The 27,629-nt window shown below is 40.3% G+C and overlaps 1 protein-coding gene across 2 annotated transcripts in view; it reads right to left on the reverse strand.

Annotated features, from left to right (window-relative positions):
- Window positions 1-27,629, reverse strand: part of Sobp (sine oculis binding protein homolog) — a 168,224-nt gene that overhangs the window by 63,690 nt on the left and 76,905 nt on the right. Inside the window, exon 5 of one of the 2 annotated variants that reach the window (XM_090338332.1) lies at window positions 8,543-8,638. The exons of the other annotated variant lie outside the window; for it this stretch is intronic. Within the exon in view, the coding sequence (XP_090194458.1) occupies window positions 8,543-8,638 (96 nt within the window). The remainder of the gene's footprint in view (window positions 1-8,542; window positions 8,639-27,629) is intronic. 2 annotated transcript variants of the gene reach the window in all.

The following is a 27,629-nucleotide window of genomic DNA, read 5'->3' on the forward strand; positions in this document are numbered from 1 at the left end:
TGAACTATCTTGTGATCTAGTAATTCTACTTTTGGGCACTTACCCAAAAGATTACAAACTAGGATACAGTAAAGCCACCAGTACAATCATGTTCATTTCAGCACTATTTATCACAGCCAAAGAATGGAAACATGCCAGATGCCCTTCGATAGACAAATGGATCAAGAAAATATGATATATATGCACTCTATACATATATATGTATATACACTAAATATATATATGTATATATATATATTCAATGGAATTTTGCTCCTCTATTCAGAGGAATGGGGTGGACCTGGGGAAAAAAACTTGTTAAGGGAAGTAAGTCAGGTCCAAAAAGACAAAAAACAAACATCTTCTTTCATATGTGAAATCTCGAACTAATTTATAAATGTACTAGTAGCTACTTAGTTGTTGTATCCAAGTGTACACAAATATATTAACTGAAATATGGTATTTTTCTGAGGAGAATTCAAACTATGTAATTCATTAGAAAGGCTTATACAGTTCAACAAAATGATTATTTGAAAAGTGTGTGTGTGGTGGGGTAAGGCCAAGGGGAGAAGGGAGACAAATGAAGAGAGGAGGAGGGGAGAATAGACTCATAAAATTTAATGTATATCCTACAAAATTCATAAAATACAATAGAGGGGTAGAGTGGTGAGAGATGGGGAAGAATGATGAAAGGAGTGACATCAGAATTAAAGATACATATTTTGGTCAGATTCTCCACAATTTATTACACACTGGGAATTGATACCTTAACAGATTTCTTATAGATGTTCTTTGAGGCCTCAAAAGTTGACCAAGAATTCTTATTATAAAGATGATTCCAAACTACTTTCTTAATTATTTCAATCCTATAGCTTGAACTCCTTCTCTGACCATAAGGTAGAAAATAATAATAAATTAGAAGACCCGCCCTAACCTGAGAAGACAATAGCAGTGGTGGGCAGATCTCAGGATTGGGTGTGTGGTCAGCGATGTGGGTCAGACCCCAGCTTTGGACCTGATCACTAGATACCTCCCATCTCTCCAGGCCAGAAGCGTAATATCTCTGCATTTTCATAAAGTGAAAACAAATACCATCTACTTAGCAAATTTAGATGAGAACAAGGCCAACAAAGATTTAGCATGGCACTGATTCACCGGAGATTGCTCACATGGATGGTTTTAAACACACTATCAGGTAGTGCTAATGTAGGGAGATTCTGATATAGTTTACATTTTCCTTTTTTTCATTAACTTCCTTCTTTTCTTCTTCCCTTCCTGGTTTTTTTTTTTTTTTGATTTGGTTTGTTTTTGTTTGTTTGTTTTTGGACAGGTTCTTGTTATATAGTCCAGCTGACCTGAAATTCACTCAGTAGGCCCAGGCTGGTCACAAATCCACCTTCCAAATGTTAGGATTATCGTTATGTACCACTGAAGCCAGCCTTAGTTGGAAATTTCTAAGATAAACAATTTTACTACTACCTGGTTGGGCAGGATGAAGAGATCTGAAATTTTATAGAAGATATTCCTTGAGAGCTTTTTTTTTTTAAGGTTAGCTCCAAGAATTAGCTGTCTTGTGTACTTTGTCTCTATCTTTACTCACAAGGAAATGTGATTTTTGCATGTGAATATACACATGAAAAAACTTCAGCTTATATATTAACTAGTACTATTAACTAGGTAGTCTATAATGTGCCTAGAAGTAAGCAACTTTGGAGTAATAATAATCATAATTGTAGTAACACTGATTAATTGGCAAATGCTCTTTCTAAGCTTTTCACAGGTCCTCATTTATTCACCCATTTATTATTTTTATTTTTGTCAGTTGTGGGGCTTGAACTCAGGACCTGGGTGGTGTCCCTGAGCCTCTTTGTGTTCAAGGCTAACACTCTATTGCTTGAGCCACACTGCCACCATCCATTTTCTGATAGTTAATTGGAGATAGGCGTATCACAGGGACTTTTCTGCCCAAGCTGGCTTCGAATTGCAATCCTCAGATCCCAGCCTCTGAGTAGTTAGGTTTACAGGCATGAGCTAGCCTGCCTCTCTGACCTCATTTATTTAGACCTCACACACCAGCCTACTACTGTTGTCCTCATTCATAGCCAAGGGCACAATAATTTGCCCAAGGCCAAGTAGCCAATGGGTGGAGTAGCAGATTCCAGACTGTGGGCAAAGCAGTCTATTTTAATAGTCTACCTTCTTTTACCATACTAAAGATTCTTTTTTTAAAAAAAAACTGTTTAGACTGCAATTCTTCACAAAACAACATTTGGACTGTAGCCAATAAGCATCTCTCAAGTACCCTGGGCATAAACAGATAAGCAGATAGGTGTTCAAGGGTTTTCCACATTTCTTTCACCTCAATTATAATACTACTACATTTGAATTTTGGAAATATCACATCCAAAACAATTGGAAAGAAACTAAAAATGGGGAATAAAGAGATAGTCTGAGCTTTTACTATATTTCAGGTATATGAAGTGCTTCAGATATATATGACCCTGTTTATTCTCCAAAACAATTTTATGAGATGGTTAGGTACTATATTTATCCTGATATTGATAAAGACATGAGAGCTTAAGGAAAGCAAGAAAGTTGTCTGGGTGAACAGCTGACATGTCTGAAGGGCAAAGGTTAAGACTACTCATCTGCCAAACCACAATGTGTGCTCAGAAAGAACACATAGTCTTAGAGCTCTCTCTAGCTTTAAGAACTCCTGGATATACTGTCAGAAGCCAGCATGAAAAACAAATTATGCCTCAGACTTTTGTGTGCCTGAAACTAGAAAGGCAAAGAATCTTGAACAAAGAAGCCTGCTAGGAACCAAGGGCCTCCAATTGAGTATCTTACCCTCAAAAGCCCCTGTAACAGAACAAACAATTCCCAGGTGACTTTTCCCACAACTAAAGAGTTAAAATAGGGTTTGTGTATGTGGGAGAAAAGAGATGGTCCACTGTAATCCATTGAAAGAGCCTAACCCTAAGACTATGGCAGAAATGGGAGGGGGAGGGAGGGAAGAGGAGAAAGAGAGAGAGGGAGAGAGAGAGTCTGTGAGGGAGGGAGGGAGGGAGGGAGAGAAAAAGAGAGAGAGAGAGAGAGAGAGAGAGAGAGAGAGAGAGAGAGAGAGAGAGAGAGAGAGAGAGAGATTCCTGGAGAACAAAGAGAAGCCATAGCAGATGAACTAGGATAGCTCAAGTGACATCCACACATTTTGCTTGTGTTAATATAAAAATAATTGATGGAGAGCCTAATTATGCCACTTTTATTGGAACAACTAGAAGTGGCATAGTCTAAGACTGATACTTGTATTCCCAGAAAGTTCTATTTGTCTGAAGAAGAAGAAAAAAAAAACAACAGTTCAGATCACTATACAGGAACACAAGAATAGCCACAGACTAAATAAATCTAGAGAGAAGATGACAGATAATGGTGAGAAAAGCCAGCTTTCTCTAGATAGCAATTAGTCCCAGGGGGTTTTTGGATCATTCTACACCTTTGGGGCTATTACACAGTACACGCCACATGCGTATGTCCTCTGATATTTTATTTGATGTGATGAGAGTTCATGTGTGTCGCCATGAATTTGGACTTTTCATGCCTGTGCTGTTCAACTATAACGTCAAAGTAACCGTCTGTATTCCGGTTGAATTTACTGCCTTTGGGTGGAAACACAGTATTAAAGGGAACATATTACACCTATTTTGAAAAGCCTATTAAGTGTCAAATGAAATGTGGCAGTCCTTATTACCCTTTTAGGGTTCTCATTAAATGTCACTATCTAGCAGGAAAGTTCTAGCAATGTCAAATACATAACAGCAATCCAGATAGGCTAACATGTACTGATGGATTAAGCCTGCCTACAAAGAGATCTGGCCTTATATTAAAAATAAATACATACCAAATAAATATAAATAAATAAATAAACAAATAAAAAGAAATAAAAACCAGAGGCCTATGAGACATGAAGATTGGAGCCAACTCAGGCAACTGTTCCCTTCACCGTTAGGGCGTTCTGAATGTAGTCTGGTTATCTGAAATTTATAGACTGAGAGCAGGTTAAGAGTCATTTGTTTTATGAATGTATAGTTCTCCAGCTTCAACTCCCTATTTAGTTGGTATTAATGGAATCTCCAGCTAGAGAAGAGGAAGCTATATTTCCTCTAAATCCTTCCCTTCTAAAAGGAAAAACATATGCTCATAATACTCTATCAAAAGAAGAAGGAGACAGAGAAAAAAAGGGAAGCAATATTAATCTTGAGTTGGTAATTCTTGAAGCTGAGTGAAAGATACGTGGGAGGTACATTCTTACTACTCTAATTTTGTCTATGTTAAAAAAAACACTTTCCACAAACATGCCACCAAATCATACTATTCAGATGCAGACTCAAGAGGATGGAGCAATTATTGGGACCTCAGACAATGGACTTGCCAGCCTGTTGAGCCTTTAGGCACTGTATACTTGGCCAACTAAGAGGCTAACCAGGGTGTGAAGAACCTGGTGTGCAGTTTTTTACCTCTGTGCCTTTGCCCATTGTATTTTCCTCTGCTTGGAATATCTCTTCCCTTACATGCCAGCTGACACTATCAAAGTTTAACTCCTCTAAAGCCTAAGTCAAAGGTATCCTCTTTTCCATCTTCGATGGCTGCATGAAGAAATAATCACATCCTGCTTTTTACATCAGAACTTTGCTCATACTCTTTTGGGATACTACTCACTGAGTAACAACACTCATGATTTTAGGAAGAATAATCACAGTTAATCTGTTCTATGTTAATCTGGCTTACTATGTACCAAATGCTTTAAACATGTCATCATTTTCAATCCTTACAATATCTTCTAAGGTTACTGTCTCTTATCATTTTTTACAGATGATGATCTGAAGCTCAGAGAGGAGCGGTCCAACAGAAATCCAATGTAATGTTAGATAAGATATATCATGAAAATTCTGAAGCCTTTTTTTATTATGATTCTCAACTATATAGTCTAGGTTGGGTAAACTTTTGACCTTTTCACCTGAGAGCTCATGTAAGATTACTAGCATTCTGCATATACTTGTTCTTTCTACATAAGGATTACTACCATTCTGCACATACTTGCTCTTTCTACTAGATTATAAGTTCCTCTGGAAAGTGAGTGTATCTTTTTCTATCGCATGTCCCCATTTATATTGTTCAATAAATGCTTTATGCATAGAAGATTTCTGGTAGTGTTATTAACTGAATACCTCATTAATGTGAAGCATCCCCACTGCTGAAGGAGTATAGCAAGTCTTCTAATTCCACAAAGAAATGAGATGGAAAATGGCCCACAGAACAGCCAAAGCTCTCTCCCCCCCATCATCTCTGTTTACAAGGCCACAGAACGAAAATAGTTTTCATCTTCTCCCTATACTGGCATTGTAAGTGACCAGAAAGAATTCTTTTCTGTTCTATTTTTATTTAGACTCCCAGCTGTGGGCTCCCTCCCACTCTCTCTACAAAACCCTCACCCTATCAGCCCTAGGAAAAGTCATAGGGATTCAGATTTGGGGCAGTAACTTGGAAATTTGAAACTGAAAACAAACTGATTTCTCCTGTTTTTCCCTTCTTTCATTTCTCTCTCACGATTTCCAAGACCTGGCTTGTCATGAGCCAAACATTATACTAGCTGCTGCTATGTTGTGTTTCTAGGCTGAACTTCCTCCCCAACACAGATATTTTCTGGACTGGTTCTAAGAAATTGTGGGAAGTAGGCTCAGTTGTCTTTATTGTCTTCTCCCAAACCTCTTCCTTTTGCTTTAGGTCTTTTCCCTCCAAGGACCTATCTTAGGCCTGCATCTAGGACTCACCCTTAGCAAACTTTCAAGAATTAAGAATGAACTGGCTGATGAGAAGATGTCAACTCAAAATGGGTTTAAGGACCTCCTTTCTCTCTAATTCCTAATCAAATCCTCCCTACTATGAACAATTTATTGAGGAAAACAAGAAGACTTCTAATCCCCAAAGAATGAGGTAATAATGATAAGAGGATTAACAAAGGAGTTAATATAATTTCTACATTTCTAACTAAGGAGTCTTGGCCATCAAGCTACATATCTTGTCACCTGTGTTGTAGATTAAGTGTAAAGGCAAATATCACAGTTTAGTATATCTTACAAGAAAAATACAATAGCATAGCAGATTTTCCTATCAGTCAATGCTTTCTTTGTGGGGACTTTCTGATTGCACACATTCTTGTGCATTCCAGGCATCGATTTTACTTTGCTTTTCTTTAGATTACTTAATATTCCTGCCTCCTCCAAGAAGCAGAGGGAGAGGAGGGCAGAGACATCCAAGAGTCAATAATGAAGTTGAGATAATGTCTTGTCTACCTGGCCAGGACACTGTCTGTCAGTGCCTGAGGCCATGTCTGGAGACATGTGGCTACGTGCTCCAAATCAGCTGGTATCCCAGAAGAATTCTGTGTCCTCAATGCTTTCTTCTTTTTTCCCAACTGGTAACTGCAGTGAGCCATGCTTGAAGATGGCAGAACCACCCTTAAGCTAAAAAGGCACTTTGGAGTGGAGCTTGCAATCCTCTCTGACAGATTCTCTCAAAATCTGCTCTAAGCTGCACTAAGAAAACTCCAAGGACTTCCTATTTTTCTCTTCAGAATGAACAAATCTTTTTTTTTTTCTCACACAGAAGCATATAACTCCTCAAGGCTTCGTAAGAGCCAAATGCCAACACTTTTCTTGTAGCTGAAAAAAACCCTTAAGTTTCTCCTTGGAGAAATAAGCATACTTGTGTTTTGTCTTTATTCTTCTTTTTCTTTTATCACAGGAAAATATGCTGAACAAAATAAAGCACTTTAACAGTGACTAGGAGGGTGAAGATTGTACCAATCTGTCTAAACTATTGCCAACACTATGTTCTGTGTAAGCACAGCACTGATAAAACATCTATTTTCTCTAAAGATAAGTGGAAATGATGTTCACATTTTTTTCACTTCTTCCAGTATAAACTGACCACAACCAGGACTCAAAAACTAGAAATAAATAAATGACTAGAAAAAATCAATTGAAAATAGAAAAAATCAATAGAAAAAAATTAAATATGGCACCTTAGTTTCAACAATTTCTCTTTAAAAGTGAAAGCTACTCCCCAAAAGCATTCTGACTCTCAAAACATAGCATAGCTCTCTGACCTAACCACAATTGTGGAGAGGAACATTAATACTGAAATGAAAAGGGTTTCCCCAGAATAGGCAATGCTTTTGGGGAGTATGAAGAGCCCCTAAAATAAAATACCAGGTGAATTAGCTTTTCACTTAAAAGATGGCATGCATTATAAGCAGCAAATCTGTTGGCGAATTGGTGGGTCTAGGAACTGTTCTTACAAGTAAGTAGCCCTATTGATCCTATGGAGACTGTGGCCAGGAATAGAAGGCTCTTGCTGTCGACATCCAGCTACTGCAGCTAGAAAGGGCAAGACCTGTATTTTTCTCTCTTCTGCTGCTCTTTGGACCCTTTGTTTCTAATGAGCAGTTGGTATTAGAACTGAATCCAAAGGCTGTGACACGTGGGATTTCTTAGTACAGGGGCCTGGCAGAGCTAAACTGTATCTGGCCAAAAAAACGAACAGAAATTAAACCACCTCAGAATGTAACAACTGAGCATCCTCATTCTCTTCCTCTGTTTTCATTTAGTGGAAGCAAATGTTTTGCTTTAAATGCAATTGAAAAGGAAAAGAACATTTAGGGACAACATAGCTAGATTCCTCACAAAGCTTTATTTTTCAAAAGCAGCGCTTGAACCTCTAAATAAATGACAATTCATTCTCTGTTTACTTTAGGTAAACAGAAAATGCATTGCAGAGCACTCATTTTCAAAAGCTAATCAAGAACATTAGGTCCCAACAGATTCATTTAATAGAAATATAATAGGCATTCCTACTCGCTGTTCATCTTGTCTCACTGTCAATGCTGAAATGAACAGCAAATTAACCCTGCGCTGGAACTGAGTTTGTGTCACAGCTGATGCCCTCTTTCTCACGACTTGTAAACAGCTCCCCATTCTGTCATTGCTCTGACTCCTTCTGCAGAGGAGAGACAACCAAGCTTGGCAAGAGATTGGAGCAATACTTGAACTCTAAAGGGAATACTGCGTGTCAAGTCTGCTATTTTTTCTAGCAGAACTAAATATTACAACAGTTGTCTCCTACAATAGTGTACAATTAGGATGTAGGAGGAGGGATGGGGTAAGGTTTTGTCATTTGTTTGTTTGTTTTTCCCATAAGCTACATATATCAAGAGTCTTTATATTTTTAACTCTACTAGCCATTCTCTAAGGGGCTTCTTATAAACTATTATACAAAACAAGCTGATAAATACAGGGCCATTCAAGCTCTATCATCAGAAAAGATTTGCAAACAATTTGAGACCTTATAATTAATATTCAGTGATATCAAAATTAGCATTTAGAACTCTATACAGGAAAAACTATAATATTTCATAAATTATGTAATCACGAACAAACCCTTTCAAAAACTGTTTTCACTGTGCTAAAGTAACATTCTAGACTTGTTGTAAGTACGTTATTCTTACAAGTAGTTCGCAGTTATTCTTGAAGGCAAGCCTTGGAGTTTCCTTAGCATAGTGCTGCTGGGGAAAATTTTCAGCATGTCCATCTTCATCTCTAGCCTGAAGGGAAATATAATGGCCTATTTAGGGACTTACAAATAATGGAAGAAGAAGAAAAAAAGCTAAAAGCATAACAGCTCAGATCATTAAACAAACGGGAATCCAGAAATAACAACATCATTAAGAAGTTTGTTTAAATACGCAGTACGCCTTTTAGATATCAAAATTTTGGATTGGTTTTTTTCTTTGTATTGTTTAGTTTGAATGTGCAAATTCACTTGTGGGGTAATATTTAAAATAACATAGAGCAAACCCAAATCAACTAATTTTGTTGGAAATTACAGCCACTTTAGTCTTCCAGTGCACAACGCACTGTTCGTTGCACATTTAAGATTATATGACATACGTACGTGTTTAAACTTTTTTTTGGCATGCTTAAGCAATCTCTAGATAATGCACTTTTAAGAAATTCTAATAGCAAGGCCATAAGAAAAGCAATTTGCATCATTATATTTTGCATTGTAATACTGTTAGAGATAAACTGATTCCTCTCAATTTTTAAATAAAGATCTGAAAGGAGCGATGATCTAGTAAGAACAATGATTCTTCAATCAAATGCAGTAAAAACTAGATTTAATTAAGAAGCTGCATTAAAGTTACTGGTTATTTTGAGCTACACTGTTAATTAAGAAAGCTGAAGTTTAAATGGAGACATTAACAGAACCCATTAGCAATACCACTGGCATACAGTCTTCTCTTTCTAATCTCCATCCATTTCTGGTTTGGAGTTGGCAAGCAGGCAGAGGTAGGTAGAAGGGGCGTGTCTGCAGCACATTCATTAGACCATTCATTAGAGTGACACTTGCACTCTGGCTCTGCTCTCATCTCTTCTTAGTCCTAACTGCTCTCTCTCCCTCGCTCTCTTTCCTGGCCTCCTGAAATTCACAGCTGAGCTGTCTCCCTCACATATGGCTTGCATATAATTATGCATATTCCATTTTGCACTGCATTAAAATGATGAGCTCCTGGCTCCCTGCCAGCTGATTTTTAAAAGCCCCACTGAAGTTGGAAAAAGGAGAAAAACACAGGGAGAGCCCCACAGGAAGCAGCAGGTAGTTCTGTCTGCTGTCTCTTTAGATAAAATGTATGTCTGGCACCAAGGGAACAGCTGAGAACTACCTGTTGTGATATATGGGCTGAGGGGGCGAAAGACAATGAGCGTAGTTGGTGGCATACGGATGACAATGCTTACGGATTGTTTTTCTTCTGCCCTGATGAGTGGTACTCAGAGCTCTCCAGTCACCCATGGAATGTCATTTTAGAGAGGCATCTATACTTTGTACACATGAGAATGAATTGCTTATTTGTAATAAAGGTCTCTTATAGCAGGGAGGAAACTGGAAAGAATTAGGATGTGGAATGTCATAGGCAGTATAGTTGAATCTGTGCCTTTATTTCAGTTTTCAGATTTATGAACATCTCCAGGACTTGGTGCCTTTTTATTGTGCCCCTTTCCCCTATCAAATCAGGATTGGTGATGTGTGACAAAGAAAAAAAAAAGTGAGTGTTGTGCATGTCCAGTGGCTGTCAAGATGACTGAAACCAACAATGGCTTTTCTCAGAACTAATCTGCAGTTACTTTGGAGTGCAGGTCCACAAGCTCAAAGGAGACCCATTTGAAACCTCAGCTGGTAGAGGGATCAGTGGAGTGTAGAAACAAAAGGAGGTTTTAAGGAAGCTGTAGGCTACATGTAAAAGGGCAGTAACAATATTAGATTCTTCCTAACAAAACTTGAAGCCACTGTGTGAAGTCTAGGTCTCTTAAAGGAAGGGATCTACTTTCCTCACTCAGATTCTACCATGTCTATCCTGTGACTTACTTTTAGCTGGCATTTTACAAACATTTAAGTGAAGGGGGGAAAAATGTCCTAAGTAGATCCTACCATAAACAATTCTGTAGGAAAAATGCCACCTCAATATATGCTAAATTCAGTGGTAAGGTTTATTATATTCCTGATGCACCATGATACATATGCTTGGAAGATCAATTTGCATAGTTTACAAGGGCTACTATTTACATATGTATGTCTATATTCAATATATATATGTATCTTGTGTATAAATATTCATAAGGTAAAATATGTTTATTATGCATGTACTATGTATACACATTCATACACACCAGATGCCTAGGGCTATTTTCAATATTAGTTGCAAAAATACATTCATTCTGCTTACATGTTAAGGTGCTCACAATGCTTTTCATGCATTTAAAGCACAAAAACATCCCATTATCTAAGATTTGAATGTGCTTTTCAGTTTCAGATAAGGCCTCATAACTTCTGAGATTATATTAAGCAACAGTGGAAGAGAAGAGGAGAGGAAGACTGAAGCAGATTGGAAAATAAAGAGAAGAGGCCAGAACCTTGCTTCTTTTTTGAGCTGTTACGTTCACATCTGCATCAAACTTCCATGGCCCTGGGCCCTTTGACATCCAACCTGACTACGGAGTCCAAGAAATTATGTCTTCTCACAGTTGTCTGTTCCCATCAACGGCACAGGAATGGAAAGGACACAAAGTTCAATCAAGGAGCTCAGACCAGCACTGACACACATTTGACTGGTGTAGTCCATTTTCCATTCTGAGGTTTTAAAATGTGAAATTTGGGATCACTATCACAGAATGAAGTATACATTAGAATCACGTGAGATGTTCTCTTTTAACCTATCGGTGCCTGACTCCTCCCTGTCTCCTGCTTTCTCAGGATAATTATTCAATTGGTGCAGAGTAGGGCCTGGGCATGAGTATTTTTTTAAGGTGATTGCAATGGACAAGCAGGACTGGGAGCCACTGATGTAAGGAGAGAAGCTGCAGGTCCTGGACAGAACCACTGTAATGCTAAGAGGACTTGGGATTTGACCTCCAAGGTGGATCTTACCCTAAAGACCTCATCTGACTAGGGACAACATTTCTCATCTTTCTTTTTGTTTCTTAGTATGGGGAATGACAAAGTCTTGAAGAAAGGCCTTCACAAAAGGCCTTCTTGAATCTTTCTAATTAAAACCAGCATGCTCCTCTGTTCTCTCTTGACTTGTCACAGTTACAGTCCTGCAACCCACTGGTGTGATTTCTCTCTCACCCCAAGCTGCAAGCTCAGGGAGGACAGAGCTAGTTATAGTTTTCACCAATGTCTCTAACCATTGCTTGATGTACAGTGGATAACCTCTCAGAAAGAGCTCTAGCATCACTCCACAGCTACTTTGAGGAAGTTCAGAGGGAATTAATAGTGGTTGCCTGCAGTGTGTTGGAAACAACTTTGTGTTTGTCAATGTCTGTCCTCCAGTGAAAAGATACTTAGTAGCTCTGTCCAACCCCAGGTGCCCAAGGGCAATGCTATCCAGAACCCATACAAATCTTGGTATCTTTTTATCCTTTTGGAATGTTTAATCATTTGGAATCATTTGGAATCTTATATATTGAAAACAGTGCCTTGTTCTGCATCTGCCTCCTTTGGGGTGCCAGACAATGACTTAACAGGGAGAGGAGGAGTTACACAGAGGGAGCCAATTCCCCCCGAAGGGAGAGGGATGTGCACGCTGAAACTGTTTAGAATCACTGGCTCATGGTAATAACATAAGGCAGACCAAATTTTAGCCAGTTTTATGATGGTTTTAAAAAAAATAACTCCAGACAATTCATTCTTTAATTGCTTGCCTAGAGTGGACCACCCCACTGGTGGCTCTTGGCACCCAATGGGACCGGGAGAACTGTATTCATGTCTAACTTTGTTCTGGGTAGTGACAAGTTCTGAAAGAAAGACTCTCAAGACACTTCACCATGAACTAACTCTCTCCATGTGTCCTACTCCCAACAGCTTTATCCCAACAAATGTGCTAGATATTTATGCCACTAATGGGAAACACAAATAGAAGACGTTCTTTGTGCATTTGAGAACGAACATGTAATGACAAATATGAGTGTCAGGCCAAAGGTACATTTTTCAACTGTTGGTCTAAGAAAACTTCACTTTTTGCCACAACAGGGAAAAAGTCCATCACTGAAACTATAAGAAAATTTCCCATCTTTGTTGACAGTCATGCATGTGCTTGCCTTGCTTTTGTTTTGGAGACAGGATCATGCTACTCAGCCCAGGCTTGTCTTCACCTCTTGATACGCTTACGTCTTGAATGTTGGGATTACAGGTGTGAGCCACCATACTAAGTTGCATGTATCCATTTCCATGCCATGTCTAGCTTTGATGTAAACATTAGGTTATGTTAGTAACTTAGGCTGTTTCTATTTCATAACCTTCTGTCTTAAACTTTATAGTCACTTCTTTGCCTGTGAATCAATACTTGTCTTGATTTTGACAATCAACTATAATTCTTTGAAAAACCCACATCTTCCTTCTGCTAAAGTCTTGTTGTAATGTGCACAGTGGGGCAAGAGCAGCAATTCTTCTCTGGACAATACCTTTGGAGAAGAAGGAACATTCTAGAATTAGCTCTATTTGCCTAACCCAGAGAAGTGCCATGTCTCTGGCTCAATAGAAGAATTAACACTGTTGTCATATGCTTTCCTGTGATGAATGGGAGTGTACAGTTGAGTGCTATTATGATGTCAAGATTTCATTAGAAAACAGGAATGGTTTTACCTAGAATCAGTCAGGGCAGTGAGGCACAGAGGGTCTCGACTCAGCTTTCCCAAGCTGTAGCAGATACAGCTGTGCCAGCCCACGCTGTTGGTGTCCTTACCAGACTTAGAAACACCAAAGATGGTACATCTCAATGTTGTGGGAACAGGTTTAGAGATGAGGGGTTATACCTGGGTGGGGGGGAAGGGGAAGCAGAATCTTCATAGTTTATAACTAATTTCTGACCTGGTAGTAATATAGTTTCTTTTTGAAATTGAAGGTAAAAGAATAAAATACCACTTTAATGTACTCTTGCAGCTTTGTTTTCTGGCAGTCCATTTCTAGTCTATCCTTCCTTTCTCAAATGCTTACATACATGGTCTTCAGGAAGCTCAGAGAGCAATAAATGCAAGCTACACTTAGTGTTGTGAATACCTTTGTGATAGCAAGGTCAGCTAGTGTCTGTCCTTCAGTGAACACCTCGGACCTCTGTCCAGACAAGGCTGCTCTGGCTGGAATAACTCAGGAGATCCAAGGGTGGCTTCCTGCTCCCCCTTGGCCCGGCTCCTCCTGACTAAATCCACAATTCTGGGTCTCGTGTCCTGCATATCATCATCAGCATTATTATTATTATTACTATTATTATTATTGTATTGGTTAAGCCTCTATTTAGAGTACATTTTCTTTAGGGAGCCCCCCGTGAACATTTCCTCACAGTTCAGATCTGAGCTCTGTGTCCTGAGTCTCAGTCTGTATTCTTATTCTACCTATTGCACTGTACACAGTGCCTATCAGTATTTGTCCCCACTTCCCCCATCCCCCATGAATTAGCAGGGTCAATGAGTGTAGAAACTGGGTTTGGTTCATCTGAAAAGCTTCAGAGCCTGATCTAGCACATGGCATATATCCTAAGAGATCAATGAATAAGTAGCTGAACAAATGAATGGGATGCTATCCTTGAATTCTAATACTAGGCTTTCTACTGAACAGGACTGCACTCAGTCCTGAACCTAGAGAGTTCTTCCCAGACTTGAGTCTCAGCACACTCTCAACTGGACCTTCACTGACTAACCCACCTGTTCCTCCCACTTAGTTAGATGTTAAAGTGTGAGCCTCATTCTTGTACTTGATTTGGACTTTGGACAATAATCATTTTATACCATATCTTTCTCTTCTCACTTCCTCACTGGTTTGACCCTTTAGTCTTTCTTAACCATAAATCCATTCCTGGATAAGATTAACCAAATGCTAGCCTGTTCCCTGTTTCAGATATCTCACTTCTTCCTAGTGCCCCAGGCTAGTCTGAGACACAGCAAGTTGTCTTAAGACTAACCTCTCTACTACAGACTGGAAACTCCTTAAACGCCAGGAGCATATATTATATAGAAAGCCCTAGCCATGTTTATATTAATACACAACCCTAAAAATATACATTGAACAGATTCACTTCATTTTAGTGAATCTGTTGCCTCAAGCCAAGGTCATAGCACTTCATTTTTCTCTATTCTGAACTGCTTACCTCTAGAAGAAGATCCCTGCAGTTTGAATTGGGTGTGCATGCAGCTCCCACAGATAGTCTTCTCCTGGACAAAGTACTCCTACCTGGCATCAGAATCCCCACTCTGGAAAGTCTCCAGAAACTGGGGAATACTCAAAACTGGGCCAAGGCACCTGTTCCGTTTACACTACCACCATCTTTGCACCAGGACCCTGTCTCTCAGCTGCTTGTTGAAGATCGCCTGTGGGGATTGCTTCAACATGGCTGATTGTTTTGTTCTTTTAACAAAATGTATTTAAATTCCTCTTCAATATGTAGCCTGAAGGAGAAGCTGTTTCCCCAGATGACCTTCCTCCTAATTAACCCTCAAATCTTCCTCAACTGGCCATTTCAGCTGGCCAGGCTCAGTCTATACCTCTCCAGCCTCCTGACAGCTCACACACCTCTGATGGATGCAGAGAATTTATTTGCTGTGACTATTTTCACTCCATGCAAACCTTTATATATATCATAAATTTTTAATATCCAATTTGGAGTCTTCAAAGAATAATGGTAACAAATATGCAACATGAAGATAATGGGAGCTGAATCATGTTTATGGCTTCTCTGAACCTCTCCTTAAAGATGTCGGGTCAGAGCCACTCACAGCTGCACACATGTGGGGATGATCCTGAACCTGATTAATGGCTGCCCTTACTCAGGGGCCCTAATGGATTAGACAACAGTTACCACAAAAGATTCTACATCAGCCTGAAATACAGTTGCTATATGAACTAAAATATGTCATGCTTGTCCCAGCACATTAAAACGGTGTCTGGGATAATCAGAGTGGTTCTGAAAAATCTGTTTTACTTTCTATTTTTAAATCCATTTTTCCTTTATTGGACAGCTGGCTCTTCAGCATTTATTTTCCACTGGTCTTTGTCAGGTCACCTGAGTGTCTTTGTTTGCTAGGAATTGTTATTTCAAGGTGTCCATAGGTAAAGCCCAGCAGCTGGAATGTGCAGCTCCCTTTTCTATTCTTCTCTGCTAAAGCCACACCACCATCACACCCTGGCAGCTTCTGATTATTCTAGGACCTTTAATCCACAGTGGATTATCTCAGCTCCTTGATGGCTCCCCTCCCCCTGCCTCTCTTCCCCGCCCACTGCCTGCCTTTTGGCTTCTTCACTATTCATTTGCATCTATTACCCAGGGACCTGTGGGGGAAAACAAAAGGCAGGGAAACACAAATGATTCCACTCTGCTACCGACTGGCACCCATAAAATGCTTAAATAATTGGCCTAATCGAGACATTCAGTTAATGCCTTTTATTCCTGTTTTCTAAAATCACTAGGCAGAGAGGGTTGGGCTCCTAGCTTATATGCAGACCTCATGATGGCCTTGAGAAACAAGAGAAAATATGAAACAAGTAAGAGCTATGAGGGGATTCCAGAACTCCATCTGCAAGGCTAGAAAAGGATCCAGGCATTATGGAGGAGGTTCATCATGTACAGTTGTCCCCACTCAGAAAGAGCCTGGCCTCAAATAGAATTAGGAAATACACTACTAACCAGATTGAGATAGGGGATATTATCAGGAATTAATAATAATAGCTCTCATGTGTGCCCCAGGCATCATTATAAGCACTTTATATATAAATACATTTAATGCACATACTCTTTCCCCATACCTATGAGACACATACTGTCATCTCTCTCTCTCTCTCTCTCTCTATATATATATATATATATATGCATATATCTACACATATGTACATATCTGTGCCATGTATATATAGATATGGCACAGGCTGCTAGTTTTGTTTACACGAACTCACACAACTAACACACGGTAAGACCAGGATTCAAACCCAGGCAGTCTGCCTCCAGAGTCCCATTCTGTCTCCTGATGGTTTACTAGTTAGTTGGATAGTGGATCAGTGTGTGTGGTACCTTGGAAATCCTGGTGGTGTTAAATTTAAAATATATTACTAACAAGGGAGGCTTCCACAATTCTTGGGTTTACATTCCAAGACTGAAGAGACTAAGAAAATTAGGAAAGGAAGGTAATATTGACAAATAGAAGCAGGAGTGGGATCTGCAAAGATCAAGGGGAAATAGCAAGTGTCAGTAAGCCTCCAAGGGAGATGGAACTTTAGAATTCATAAAATTAATCTCTTATCAAACTTCTTTGCCCTGACTCCTTTTGGACAGACTTCAGGTCTTAAACTATGACACCGAAGTCCCTAAATACCACAGAAGACATGTCTATGGAACCCATTCAACTAGTCAGAGCCCCTTAATAATTTCATGAATTTCTAAAAGCATCACCAATATAATTCTTAGAAAAAAAATCCTGTAAGTGATGTTGTGGAGACTCTAAAGGATATTTGTTATTGTATCTCATTCATTTCTGTCAACCTGACATGTAAATCAGACTTGTAAGTTTGTTCAACATGAGTCAGTTCATCAAGACATTGAATACTTTAAGTGAATTAGTGACTTGAGCTTCCAAAGTTGCCTTACTGAGTAGAAGCCTGGTCTGGGGTAACTGTTAAAAGAGGATACAGGAGAATGTAGAAGTTCAGAGAGCTAAAGACCAGCTTCTAGCCTCTGCAAAACCTATTGTCCCTTCCACTACCCAAACAGAGAGACAGCAATGGAGTTCTGAGCATGCTGACAGCTAATTAGCTCAGTGGGTGTGAGTCATATGGTGCAAGAGCCTTGGGTCACGGTCCTGCACAAATTCATTTGTTCTGTGTCATAGTCACAAAACATACCATCATTATGACCCATCACGTCACACATGTACAGGTCCTAGCAAAGGGGAGAGAAGCACTGAGAAACATGTGAGAGGATGAGGATGAATCACTACACGTTTCTCACCTCTTGTGGAAGAAACAACTCAAAAGGACATACCCTGGTGAGGGTGGTCATGGATAGCTGTGACTCATGAAATGAGGCTCAATGGGGTCCCTGAATTCATTTCTAAATCTGAGATCAAGGGCTATCATTTCAGAACTAGCACCAATACTTGTCAAAGGCATGATGTCACAACTGCAATTTGTGATAAGGGCTCAGCACTAAAACCAATTTATTTTCTCCCCAACAGCTACAGAAATGTTATAATTAGGGTCTGGATATGATAAATTCATCTATATCTTTAGGTTCCTAAGCTAAGCCTCAGTCTACCCCAGCCCTGGGTGTCCACCAACCAACACAGCACGCCTGAACAGACGGCCCATCGCTGCACTCCAGTTGCTGATTCCTTACCTGCTGCAGCTTTGAAACCACTTTCCCTCCACAAATCAGCTCTCAAACCACATCCTGAGTGTGGCCCTGCCCCTGGGCCCCCTGATTTGTGTACATGGATTAGCCAGAGCTTGCTGTTTCCTATAGTCACGGCTTTGATTCTATCACTGGTCTGGTATCCCACCCTGCTCACTGCTCTGGCTTGGGACAGTTTTACAGTCAACATCCCATAATCATGCCCAAAGTACAATTTATCTTAAAAAACAAGATTTCCTTAGAAAGAAATATAGTATTGCACAATGAAACCTTAAAATTATTCTGAACACAAAAAATAAAGCCCAGAATGGGGATAAAGTCTTGACTTTTACTGTACATTGTGAACATAAATGTTCTAGCCAGCAAGTAGTAATGCTGTGATTTATGCTAGTGGATATAAGAAAAGGAGAAAGATGGGGTGACACATCCATTGGCATTGCCCCCTGGGTCTTTCAGAGTGTGAAGTCCGGATGTGATTCTGAACATGCTGATCTTCCTGACAGCTTCAATTATGATCCATGTGCCACTTGACCTGTTAATGGGGATGTCATCAGGCTGAAAGAGGGAAAATGCCTAAATTACCCTGTTTCCAAACCCAGGACCAATCATCCCCATTGAGGAGCCAAATATAAAGATGGCGGTAAAGGGGCTTCATAAATAATGACCTCTGCTCAAATGATACTCTCTGGAGTCTTAATTTTAAGTCCCAGCCACTCTGCTGATGATGAATGGAGGTAATAAAAGGTAGAACTGTAGCATGTTTAAATAGGGAACAATCATTTAGCAGAATCTGACTGAGCGTTAGGGATGGGCCTGTTGAAGCCAACTGCTAGTCAGGCTAAGGTCTATTTCTGGGTGACAACTTTAGCTAGTTCTTGAGCCTTTCATCCTCTTTATTATCATTGCTGTTGTTATTACATTTCAAGGAGGTATATTTGGGGATAAAAGCCCAAGAAAGGTACAGAAAGGTAAAAAGGGCCTTGAGTTTCCACATCTTTTATTGGCATAAACTAGGAGTAAGATGTGGCTCTGCCCTGCTTAGTGAGCAGCCCAGCCCCTTGTTGGCCCCATCCTCTTCTTTATCCAACACTTCTGGTGGGCAAAATCCCAATACTAGTGCAATTCCTCGGAGTCCTGGTGTCTCAACTGACCATTTTTCCTCTAGCCAGCACCTACCAGAAAGAAATTCCCATCTCTTAAAGACTGGACCCCACTAGGAAAGTATCACCACTTCCAAAACTTTCCAATTCGATGACTGCTTCATGAGGCTGTCACCAGACAAAGGAAAAACTCAATACAGAAGTTACTTTGACAATAATAATAAGATATCACAAGTTCTCAATGCCCGATACATTTTGTCTTCATTTCAGGAAACTGAAATGTAGAGAAGCTAAGTAATTCGTCCTTTACTCAACAGCTTCAAACAGTAAGCTAGGTATGGCAGCACACACTTGTAATCCCAGCTACCTGAAAGGCAGAGACCAAAGGACTGTGTGTTAGATTATATGTCCCAGCCTGGACAAAGTAAGTAAGATCCTATCTTAAAACAAAATATAAACAAAAGGGCTGGGATATGACTCTAGAAGCAGACCACTTCCTGAGCATGTTTTATCAATGGATTGAATCCTTAGTAAGAAGGGAGAAGAGGGGGAGGAGAAAAAACTCCAAAAGGCAAAGAAAGCTAGGTTCTGAATGCAATGTCGTGATATCAGGTGTAGGCTCCTAAACCGCATATGAATACAGTCAACAGAAGACAGCTTGGTGATGATGAGCAACAGAAAATGCAGTTACTATTACTAGAAGGCAGAGTCATGGCTCAAAGGCTCATGTTCCGGTAGGTCCCTGTGGGAGTAAGAAATTTTGTCCACTGGTCTTTTCCTTTGGTGACTGAGCAATAATGCCCAACACAGTTCAAATAGATGGGTGTCTAGGGAGCCAGCATCTTACCAAGGAGCTTCAGGATAATCTACTAGGCAAAAGAGCCCAGGCCAAAGGGAGAGCAGACAATAGCCTAAGCCACCTCAATGGAGAGAATGGAATACGCTGCACTTCAGGTATAGGGCAGTGATAGAGGAAAGGGGGAGTAAACTATATGGAAAGAGGAGTATCCAAGAGAGCTTTGTGTAAGGACCCCTGAAGAGACCTGAGGAAAAACAGGTTCCTGATGTTGACAGACTGCCCACAGGGAGCCATATGTTGAAATCTTCTCTTTCAGGTTCAAAGATAAGAGTGAGAACCCAAATCTTTTCTCTGGTACTTGGATCAAGACATGAGATTCTAGATTCATCAACCATTTTTCTTTTTTCCTGGGGACTGAACTCAGAGACTGAGCACTGTCCTTAGGCTTTCCTCAAGGCTAGGGCTCAAGCACTTGAACCACAGTATCACTTCTGGCTTTTCTATGTATGTGGTATGGAAGAATTGAATCTGGGTCTTCATGCATGCTAGGCAAGCACTCTACCACTAGGCCAAACTCCCAGCCCTCATCAACCATTTTTTTAAAAGCCTAATCAGAGAATGGAAAACCACTATGTTTTGATGTAGAAACAGTAAAAGGGAGATAAAGAATTATTAAATAAGGAACACAGGCTCAATGGTTTCCCTCATTTGTCATAATCAGTAGAAACCTTGGGCTCTCATAGGCAGAGATTTGCAATAGAGTAAAACCTAGATACATAAGGCCATATAGTATGATGCTAAATGAAAGGATCTCCAGGATATAGAAACAAAAGCCATATGATGAGTGATTGTTGCCCTTAATGTACTATGTTATCTCTCATCTCTTTTGCTGTCCCTTGGTTATCTCATATTGTTACAGTATCTCATTTTGTTATCTGATATATTGGATATATTTTTATTTGGTTATTTGAAATTGGATAGGGAAGGGGGGAAAACAAGATAAGGGGTGGGGGTGCAGGGGAGGGAAATGGGGACCAAGACATGAGAAAGGCTATCAATGTATGTGAATTAATGCACCTTCTATCTGGCGAATATAATGTAACCCTTCTATTAATTACAATAAAAAATATATAAAAGAATTATTAAATAATTACTAATGCTAATTTTCCCTTATTAATAAAAAAGCAGAATTTACATATAATCAAGTATCCAAATATAATAAGAGTATTTTAATTAATTCCTTTGTTGTGTGGATGACAAGCCCTGTTTTTGAATTATTAAAAGTTTTGTGCAATTCCATAAACTGAAGGATACAATACTCCATATTTATATTAAACATTATATATGGCAAGGGAAGCTTGCATGTTTCTCTTGTTTTCCATTCATTCATGGAATTCTTCATGTGTTGTTAATTTATCGAGTACCTACTATGTGCCACCAGGAGTAGGCAACTAGATAACTAGGCACCTAAAACCAACTCTATTCAGTTCATATGTTCACATTTTAATTTGGGGGTGGGATGGGGGAGGGTCATGGGGCTTGAACTCGGCCGGAGCACTGTCCCTGAGCTCTTCAGCTCATGGCTACTGCCCTACCCTTGAGTCAAGCCTCACTTCCCATTTTCTAGAAGTTAATTGGAGATAAAAGTCTCAGATCCTTTTGTGCCTAGGCTGGCTTTGAACCATGATCCTCACATCTCAGTCTCCTGAGTAGCTAGAATTACAGGTGTGAGCCACTGCACCCAGCCACATTTTAATTGTTTAACTTTATGATAATGATGAAACAAATGGTCCCCAGCATTTATATCTATTTATAGCCAATTTAAAACTTAGATTTTTAAATAATTACAGGTTTGTAAAGGTGAAATGAACTGTACATGGTGCCAGCAGATAACATCTTCATAAACAGATAAGAATTATGAGAAAACAAAACAAAACAAGAAAAGCGAGATCAAATTCTTAAGTACCAAGCACCCTATGTGCCACTTGGTTGAATGATACAAAGAGGAATGAAGAACAAAGAAGGTCACTTCATTTCAATCAACTGGAGTTTGATTCCTGGTGCCACCACTGATGGTGCAGGAGGGTGTGGGGGACGGCAGAACCTCAAATATCTGTAAAACAGGGGAGTCGCATCCAGTTCAGATATCTGGCCAGATGCTGGTGGCTCAAGCCCATAATCCTACCTACTTAAGAGGCTGAGATCTGAGGATCGTGGTTTGAAGTCAGCCTGGGCAGGGAAGTCCATGAGTCTCTTATCTCCAATTAACCAGCAAAAATCTGGATGTGGTGCTATGGCTTAAGTTGGTAGAGTACTAGCATCGAGTAGAAAATAGAAAAGAAAAGCTAAGGAACAGTAGCCAAATCCTCAGTCCCAAGTATGAACACAGAGAAAGAGAGGAAGGGAGAGGTGTGTGTGTGTGTGTGTGTGTGTGTGTGTGTGTGTGTGTGTGTGTGTGTGTGTAGACAGAGGGGGGAGAAAAGGGAGAGAGAAATTTGTTACAAGGATTAAGTGAAACAATCTTCACGGGTGCCCTGAGCCCTGGCACAGAGGAAGTAGTTGGTATATGATAGTTACTTAAATCTCACAAATGTGCCTTTTTTTCCTACAGAGAAACTGCAGATTTCAGCATGGCAACAGGGATTCACTATCAGTTCTTATTATTCAAATCTTGATTAAAATAAAGTGGAATACAGCTAGAAGAGAAGTTTAGCAGCCAAAGACAAATGCCAATCAGAAGATAATGGTAATGGCTGAGTAGACATAGACATTACAGTAACACTGTTCTAGCCCTCCACACAATCTGGACATAGTCAATGGTCCCTTATTCATCCCTTCTGTCATCAGACTGTCCATTTTGCTCTATGCAAATAAAGCATCGTTGTTGTTCTTCTCTTCCCATTCTAGGTGTGTCCTGTGTAGCTTCTCAGTCAACAAACATACCCAGCTCCAGACAGCTCCCATGTGAGCAGCCCAGGGGTAGCCTGTACCACAGCTCGGCCAAAGAAGTCGAGCAAAGTTTTACTCATCTTAATCTTCTTGATTTTCAGTCATGACGTCTCTCTTTATTTCGCAATACTCCACGTACTAATGTTACCCAGCATAAGTTCAGTACTTACTAAACAACAGAATCTATCTTCATGGTTAGCAGATTTAAGCACTCAATAGAGGTACGGCACACAGGCAAGGAATTCACAGGCTCTTTCCACGTGGAACAGCATTGTCAATGAACAAAGCCACAGAAAAAATAAAGGGGAGAATGAACTTTTGAACAATTGGCTATTTGGTTCATCAAATAACTTTTTTTTTTTTTTTTTTGGATGCAGGTACTAGGGCATGAACTTACGACCTAGGTGCTATCCCTTAGCTTTTTCAGTCAAGGGTGATGCCCTGCGACTTGAGCCTACAGGCTACTTTTATTTGGGGAGGGGTGGATTAACTGAAAATAAAGAGTCGCATGTATTTTTCTGCCTATGCTGACTTCAAATCTCAACCCTCAGATCTCAGCCTCCTGAGTAGCTTGGATTACAGATATGAGTGGGCTAGCAGATGTGTTCTTATCTAAAAGAACCAGGGTTTTTTTTTTTTTTGGTTTTGTTTTTGTTTTTTTTTAACTAAATGCTGAAGCTTTTATTTGGCCTGTATTCAGTTTAGAATTTGGTTCAAAATTGCTCTCTTGAGGGGGGGGGGCGTTATTTATTTTTAATGTGCTCATCCCTATTGTTCTGACATAGCATTTCTTTTCTTCACAATCCTGAGACACAGCTCGTCAGTTCTGCCCATTTCTCCTGCCTAAGTGAGAGAAGAAGCCCCTCCCATGGTCACCTGATCAATCTGAAAGGCTTTCTGTTATTTTACTATTTTATCTTTTCTTATTAAAATGCCTTCCTGTACCAAACATTTTGAGTTCTACTTCTTCCCACTCTTAGTCTTGTCACAGGAAGCTCTACAGGCACCTTAGAATGTATATGCGCATTTGCCTCTTTATATGACATCCTGTTCTCCTGTGCTCTAGAGTCTGATGTCTGTGAAGATATAATCAAAGTGAAATTGTATTAGTTTAGATTAGCATCGGTGGCAGCAATTCCTATAAATGATACAGACAAGGCAGTAGCTATAATGTCTGTCTTGTTTCAAGGTAAAAATGAAAAATGACATCTTTGATGGAGAAGACTCCATGGAGACCTGAGTAGAAATGAGGCCTGTTCCTTTGCTCACAGACAGCTCTCTTTCCCATCATATGGTTGACAGGTGTGTAATCATGTTCCTTAGTCACAGTTTGTGCTAAAATAACCAATTACCAAATGAATGAGAACTGCGCTCCAACGTGACTATTGCCACCCCTGCAAAGTAACAATGTGTCATCCAAAGCATGGAGAAACTCTGACTGGTTTCTTCTTGGCCACTGATGCTCTCCAAGGCTGTGAGAAGCCCCTCCCACTAGTGAATTCAATAAAATGCAGGATCTTTCTTCCTTCCTTCCTTCCTTCCTTCCTTCCTTCCTTCCTTCCTTCCTTCCTTTCTTTTGGTTGGTTGTGGGGCTTGAACTCTGGGGCCTGGGTGCTGTCCCTGAGCTCTTCAGCTTAAGGTTACTACCCAACTGCTTGAGCCACAGAGCCACTTCTGGTTTTCTGGCAATTAATTGGAGATAAGAGTCTCACTGACTTTAGTGCCATGAGCCACCATGCCTGCTATTATTTCTTCCTCTTCCTCCTCTTCCTCCTCCTCCTCCTTCTTCTTTTGCCAGTCCTGGGGCTTGAACTCAGGACCTGAGCATTGTCCTTGTGCTTTCTCAAGGCTAGAGCTTTACCACTTGAGCCATCGCACCATTTCTGGCTTTCTTTTCTACATATATAGTACCATGGAATAGAATCCAGGTCTTTGTGCATGCAAGGCAAGCACTCTACCACCAGGCCTGGTATTTCTTCTTTACACCTAGCTTTTAGAATGTTAATGGTGGAAGTGGTGCTGTGGCTCAAGGGGTAGGGTTGTAGCCTTGAGCTGAAGGGACAATGCTCAGGCCTAGAGTTCAAGTCCCACGACCAACAAAAAGAAAAGAATGTAGATGGCAATAAACCATGATGGTCAGTAAGCTTCCTGGGCAACTCAACATTACCTCTAGTGTTTTTTGTCTGATTTTTTTTTTTTTTTTGCCAGTCCTGGGCTTGAGCTCAGGGCCTGAGCACTGTCCTTGGACTTTCTCAAGGATAGAGCTCTACTACTTAAACCTCACCACCACTTCCGGCTTTTTTTCTATGTATGTGGTACCGAGGGGTTGAACCCAAGTCTTCGTGCATGCCAGGCAAGCACTCTACCACTAGGCCAAACTCCCGGCCCTTGTCTGATTTTTTTTTTCAGAGCACATCACCCTCAGTTCTCTCTGTCTCTGTCTCTGTCTCTGTCTCTGTCTCTGTCTCTCTCTCTCTCTCTCTCTCTCTCTCTCTGTCTCTCTCTCTCTCTCTGTCTCTCTGTCTCTCTCTCTGTCTCTCTCTCTCTGTCTCTCTCTCTGTCTCTCTCTCTCTCTGTCTCTCTCTCTGTCTCTGTCTCTCTCTCTCTGTCTCTCTCTGTCTCTGTCTCTCTCTCTCTCTCTCTCTCTCTCTCTCTCTCTCTCTCTCTCTCTGTTTGAACTTGGGCTTCATGCTTGCTTGGCTGGTGCCCTGTGTTTGCTCATTAATTGGAGATATAGTCTCATGGACTTTTTCTGCCTGGACTGGCATCGAAACACAATTTTCTAGAGCTCAACCTCTTAAATAGCTAGGATTACAGGGGTGACCTGCTGGCATCACTTCTCATGGAGAACTACTCACTGCCATCTCTCCCAGCCCTGCTTTCCTAGTGAGCAGACAGTATTTGTCATCAGCACGCTCTTTCTTCTGGAGTAAACATAGCCTTCTATTAGACCCCAAAGAGACAAAGGACAAAGATAAAAACCCAAGAACTCTTCCATTCCAAGTATACCTTCCCCATGCAAGGAATTCCCCAGCCCCACTGGTCAGGAAAGATTTGCTAGCACACAACTACTTATGGATCTATGGGAGTCCAGGTGTGGGTATAGTCAAAAACAGTGGTTTCTTTAGCATTCATAAAAAACACAAGCACCAACATCCGATTTTATATTGGGAGTATTTGTTAAGATGCTAGGGAAGGAAGCCTACAAGTAACTCAAAGTCAAGAACCAAGTGGAGATATTGAACAAAGTGGAGCTATTCACATGGACTGATTATAATAGTACTGTCATTCTGCTTATGCGGATCTTCTTCAAATATAGACCAACCTCTTCTCCTTATCAGACACATCTTGTCACATTCTCCTGGGCGGACATGAGCCCTGCCTGCCAGCCTGGAGTTGAAGGGAAAAGGAAGTGGCTGCTCTATGTCTTCATTCTCCTTTCCTAAGGAATGCAAATAGTACCCACTCCTCAGCTGAGTTAGAGGGATTATGGTTATCATGTGACAATAACAATGAGACTCAATAAAAGATTTTAAATTATGTATCCACTGACATCTTTTTGTCAGAGAAAATATGAACATTAAAAGTTCTCAGTAAGGCAGGCAGAAGGGAGTGAAGTTCACATTTTAATCAACATCAAAGTAGAGATTCTCTGGATTGGTTTATTTAGGCTACAGGATGTAGAGGGGAGTAAAAAGTATGATTTTTTAATATCCCTCCCTCCTTTTTCGTCTTAGCATGAATCATTCTTGTTATGAAAGATATTCTACTAGAAGATCAATATTACTACTTCTCTGTTTGGTAAGCTATGCTTTGTGGGAAATGAAGGACAACAAATGTTTAGGGGACAGAGAAACAGTGACTGGTTTTCTCATTCCTGTGTAACTGATGAGTTTTTAATACCAGTCTTGTTATACTCATTAACATACATGTTAATTATTATCCCCTCATCTCTCTTCCTTCACCTTCTCCTGGGACTCTAGGCTTGCCTTAACAATGGCTGGCATAGTGCGCCAAGGCTGTGGGAGGATGGCAGCAGGTCTGTGTATTAGTGGAAAGTAGAAAACTATGTGAGACATGAGCTGAAAAGAGAGACAAGAATGCAGGTGGTAACTGAACACCCAGGTCTCCCACCCAGGTGAGGTGAGGCCCAGGGCTGCATTATATACAGGTTGTCTTTTCTCCACTTATTCACGTGCTTCTGGCAACTTTGGCAGTAGCACCTCGAGTGAAAAGCACACTGCTTAGCACATATGGTGGAAAGAATCTTGTGCATCAGTCGGATGCATACTGTACTACATACACATTCTGTTTTATCTCCAGGCCCAGCCGTGCTGCAAACACTTACAAATTGGGAAACCTTCTGTGCAGTAAAAAAATACGGACAGGAGAAGCTAGACTGTGACTTCTAAGATGCAACACTAGCCAAAAAAAGCCAAAGTAAGAAAAAGTTAAGGCACGTGCTTCATAGGCATTGCAACAAAGGCAGCTCTGCAAGCTGGGGCCTCGGAGCCAGCTTTCATCTTGCCCCCTTCGTCTGTGATTTCAAATCTGGTGGTGGGCCTCTCTTTACTGCATGCCACGCTATATGGAAACCTATGCCTGTATCTGCTGATACTTTTTTAAGTGGTGTTTGGAAATTATATGGACAAACAATTTAGTGAAATTTCTAGATTTATCTTGGTAAGGGGCAGGAAAGATCCTGTTGCCTCTATCCTGGGATTCTGAGGTCTTCAGCCACTGTGGTATAGTAGCATGTCTCTGACCTTACAGAGTCATGGGCATCATTTTCACTTCCTGA

This window comes from Megascapheus bottae, chromosome 8, assembly GCF_031878675.1.
Source record: "Megascapheus bottae isolate mThoBot1 chromosome 8, mThoBot2.hap1, whole genome shotgun sequence".
NCBI lineage: Eukaryota > Metazoa > Chordata > Mammalia > Rodentia > Geomyidae > Megascapheus > Megascapheus bottae.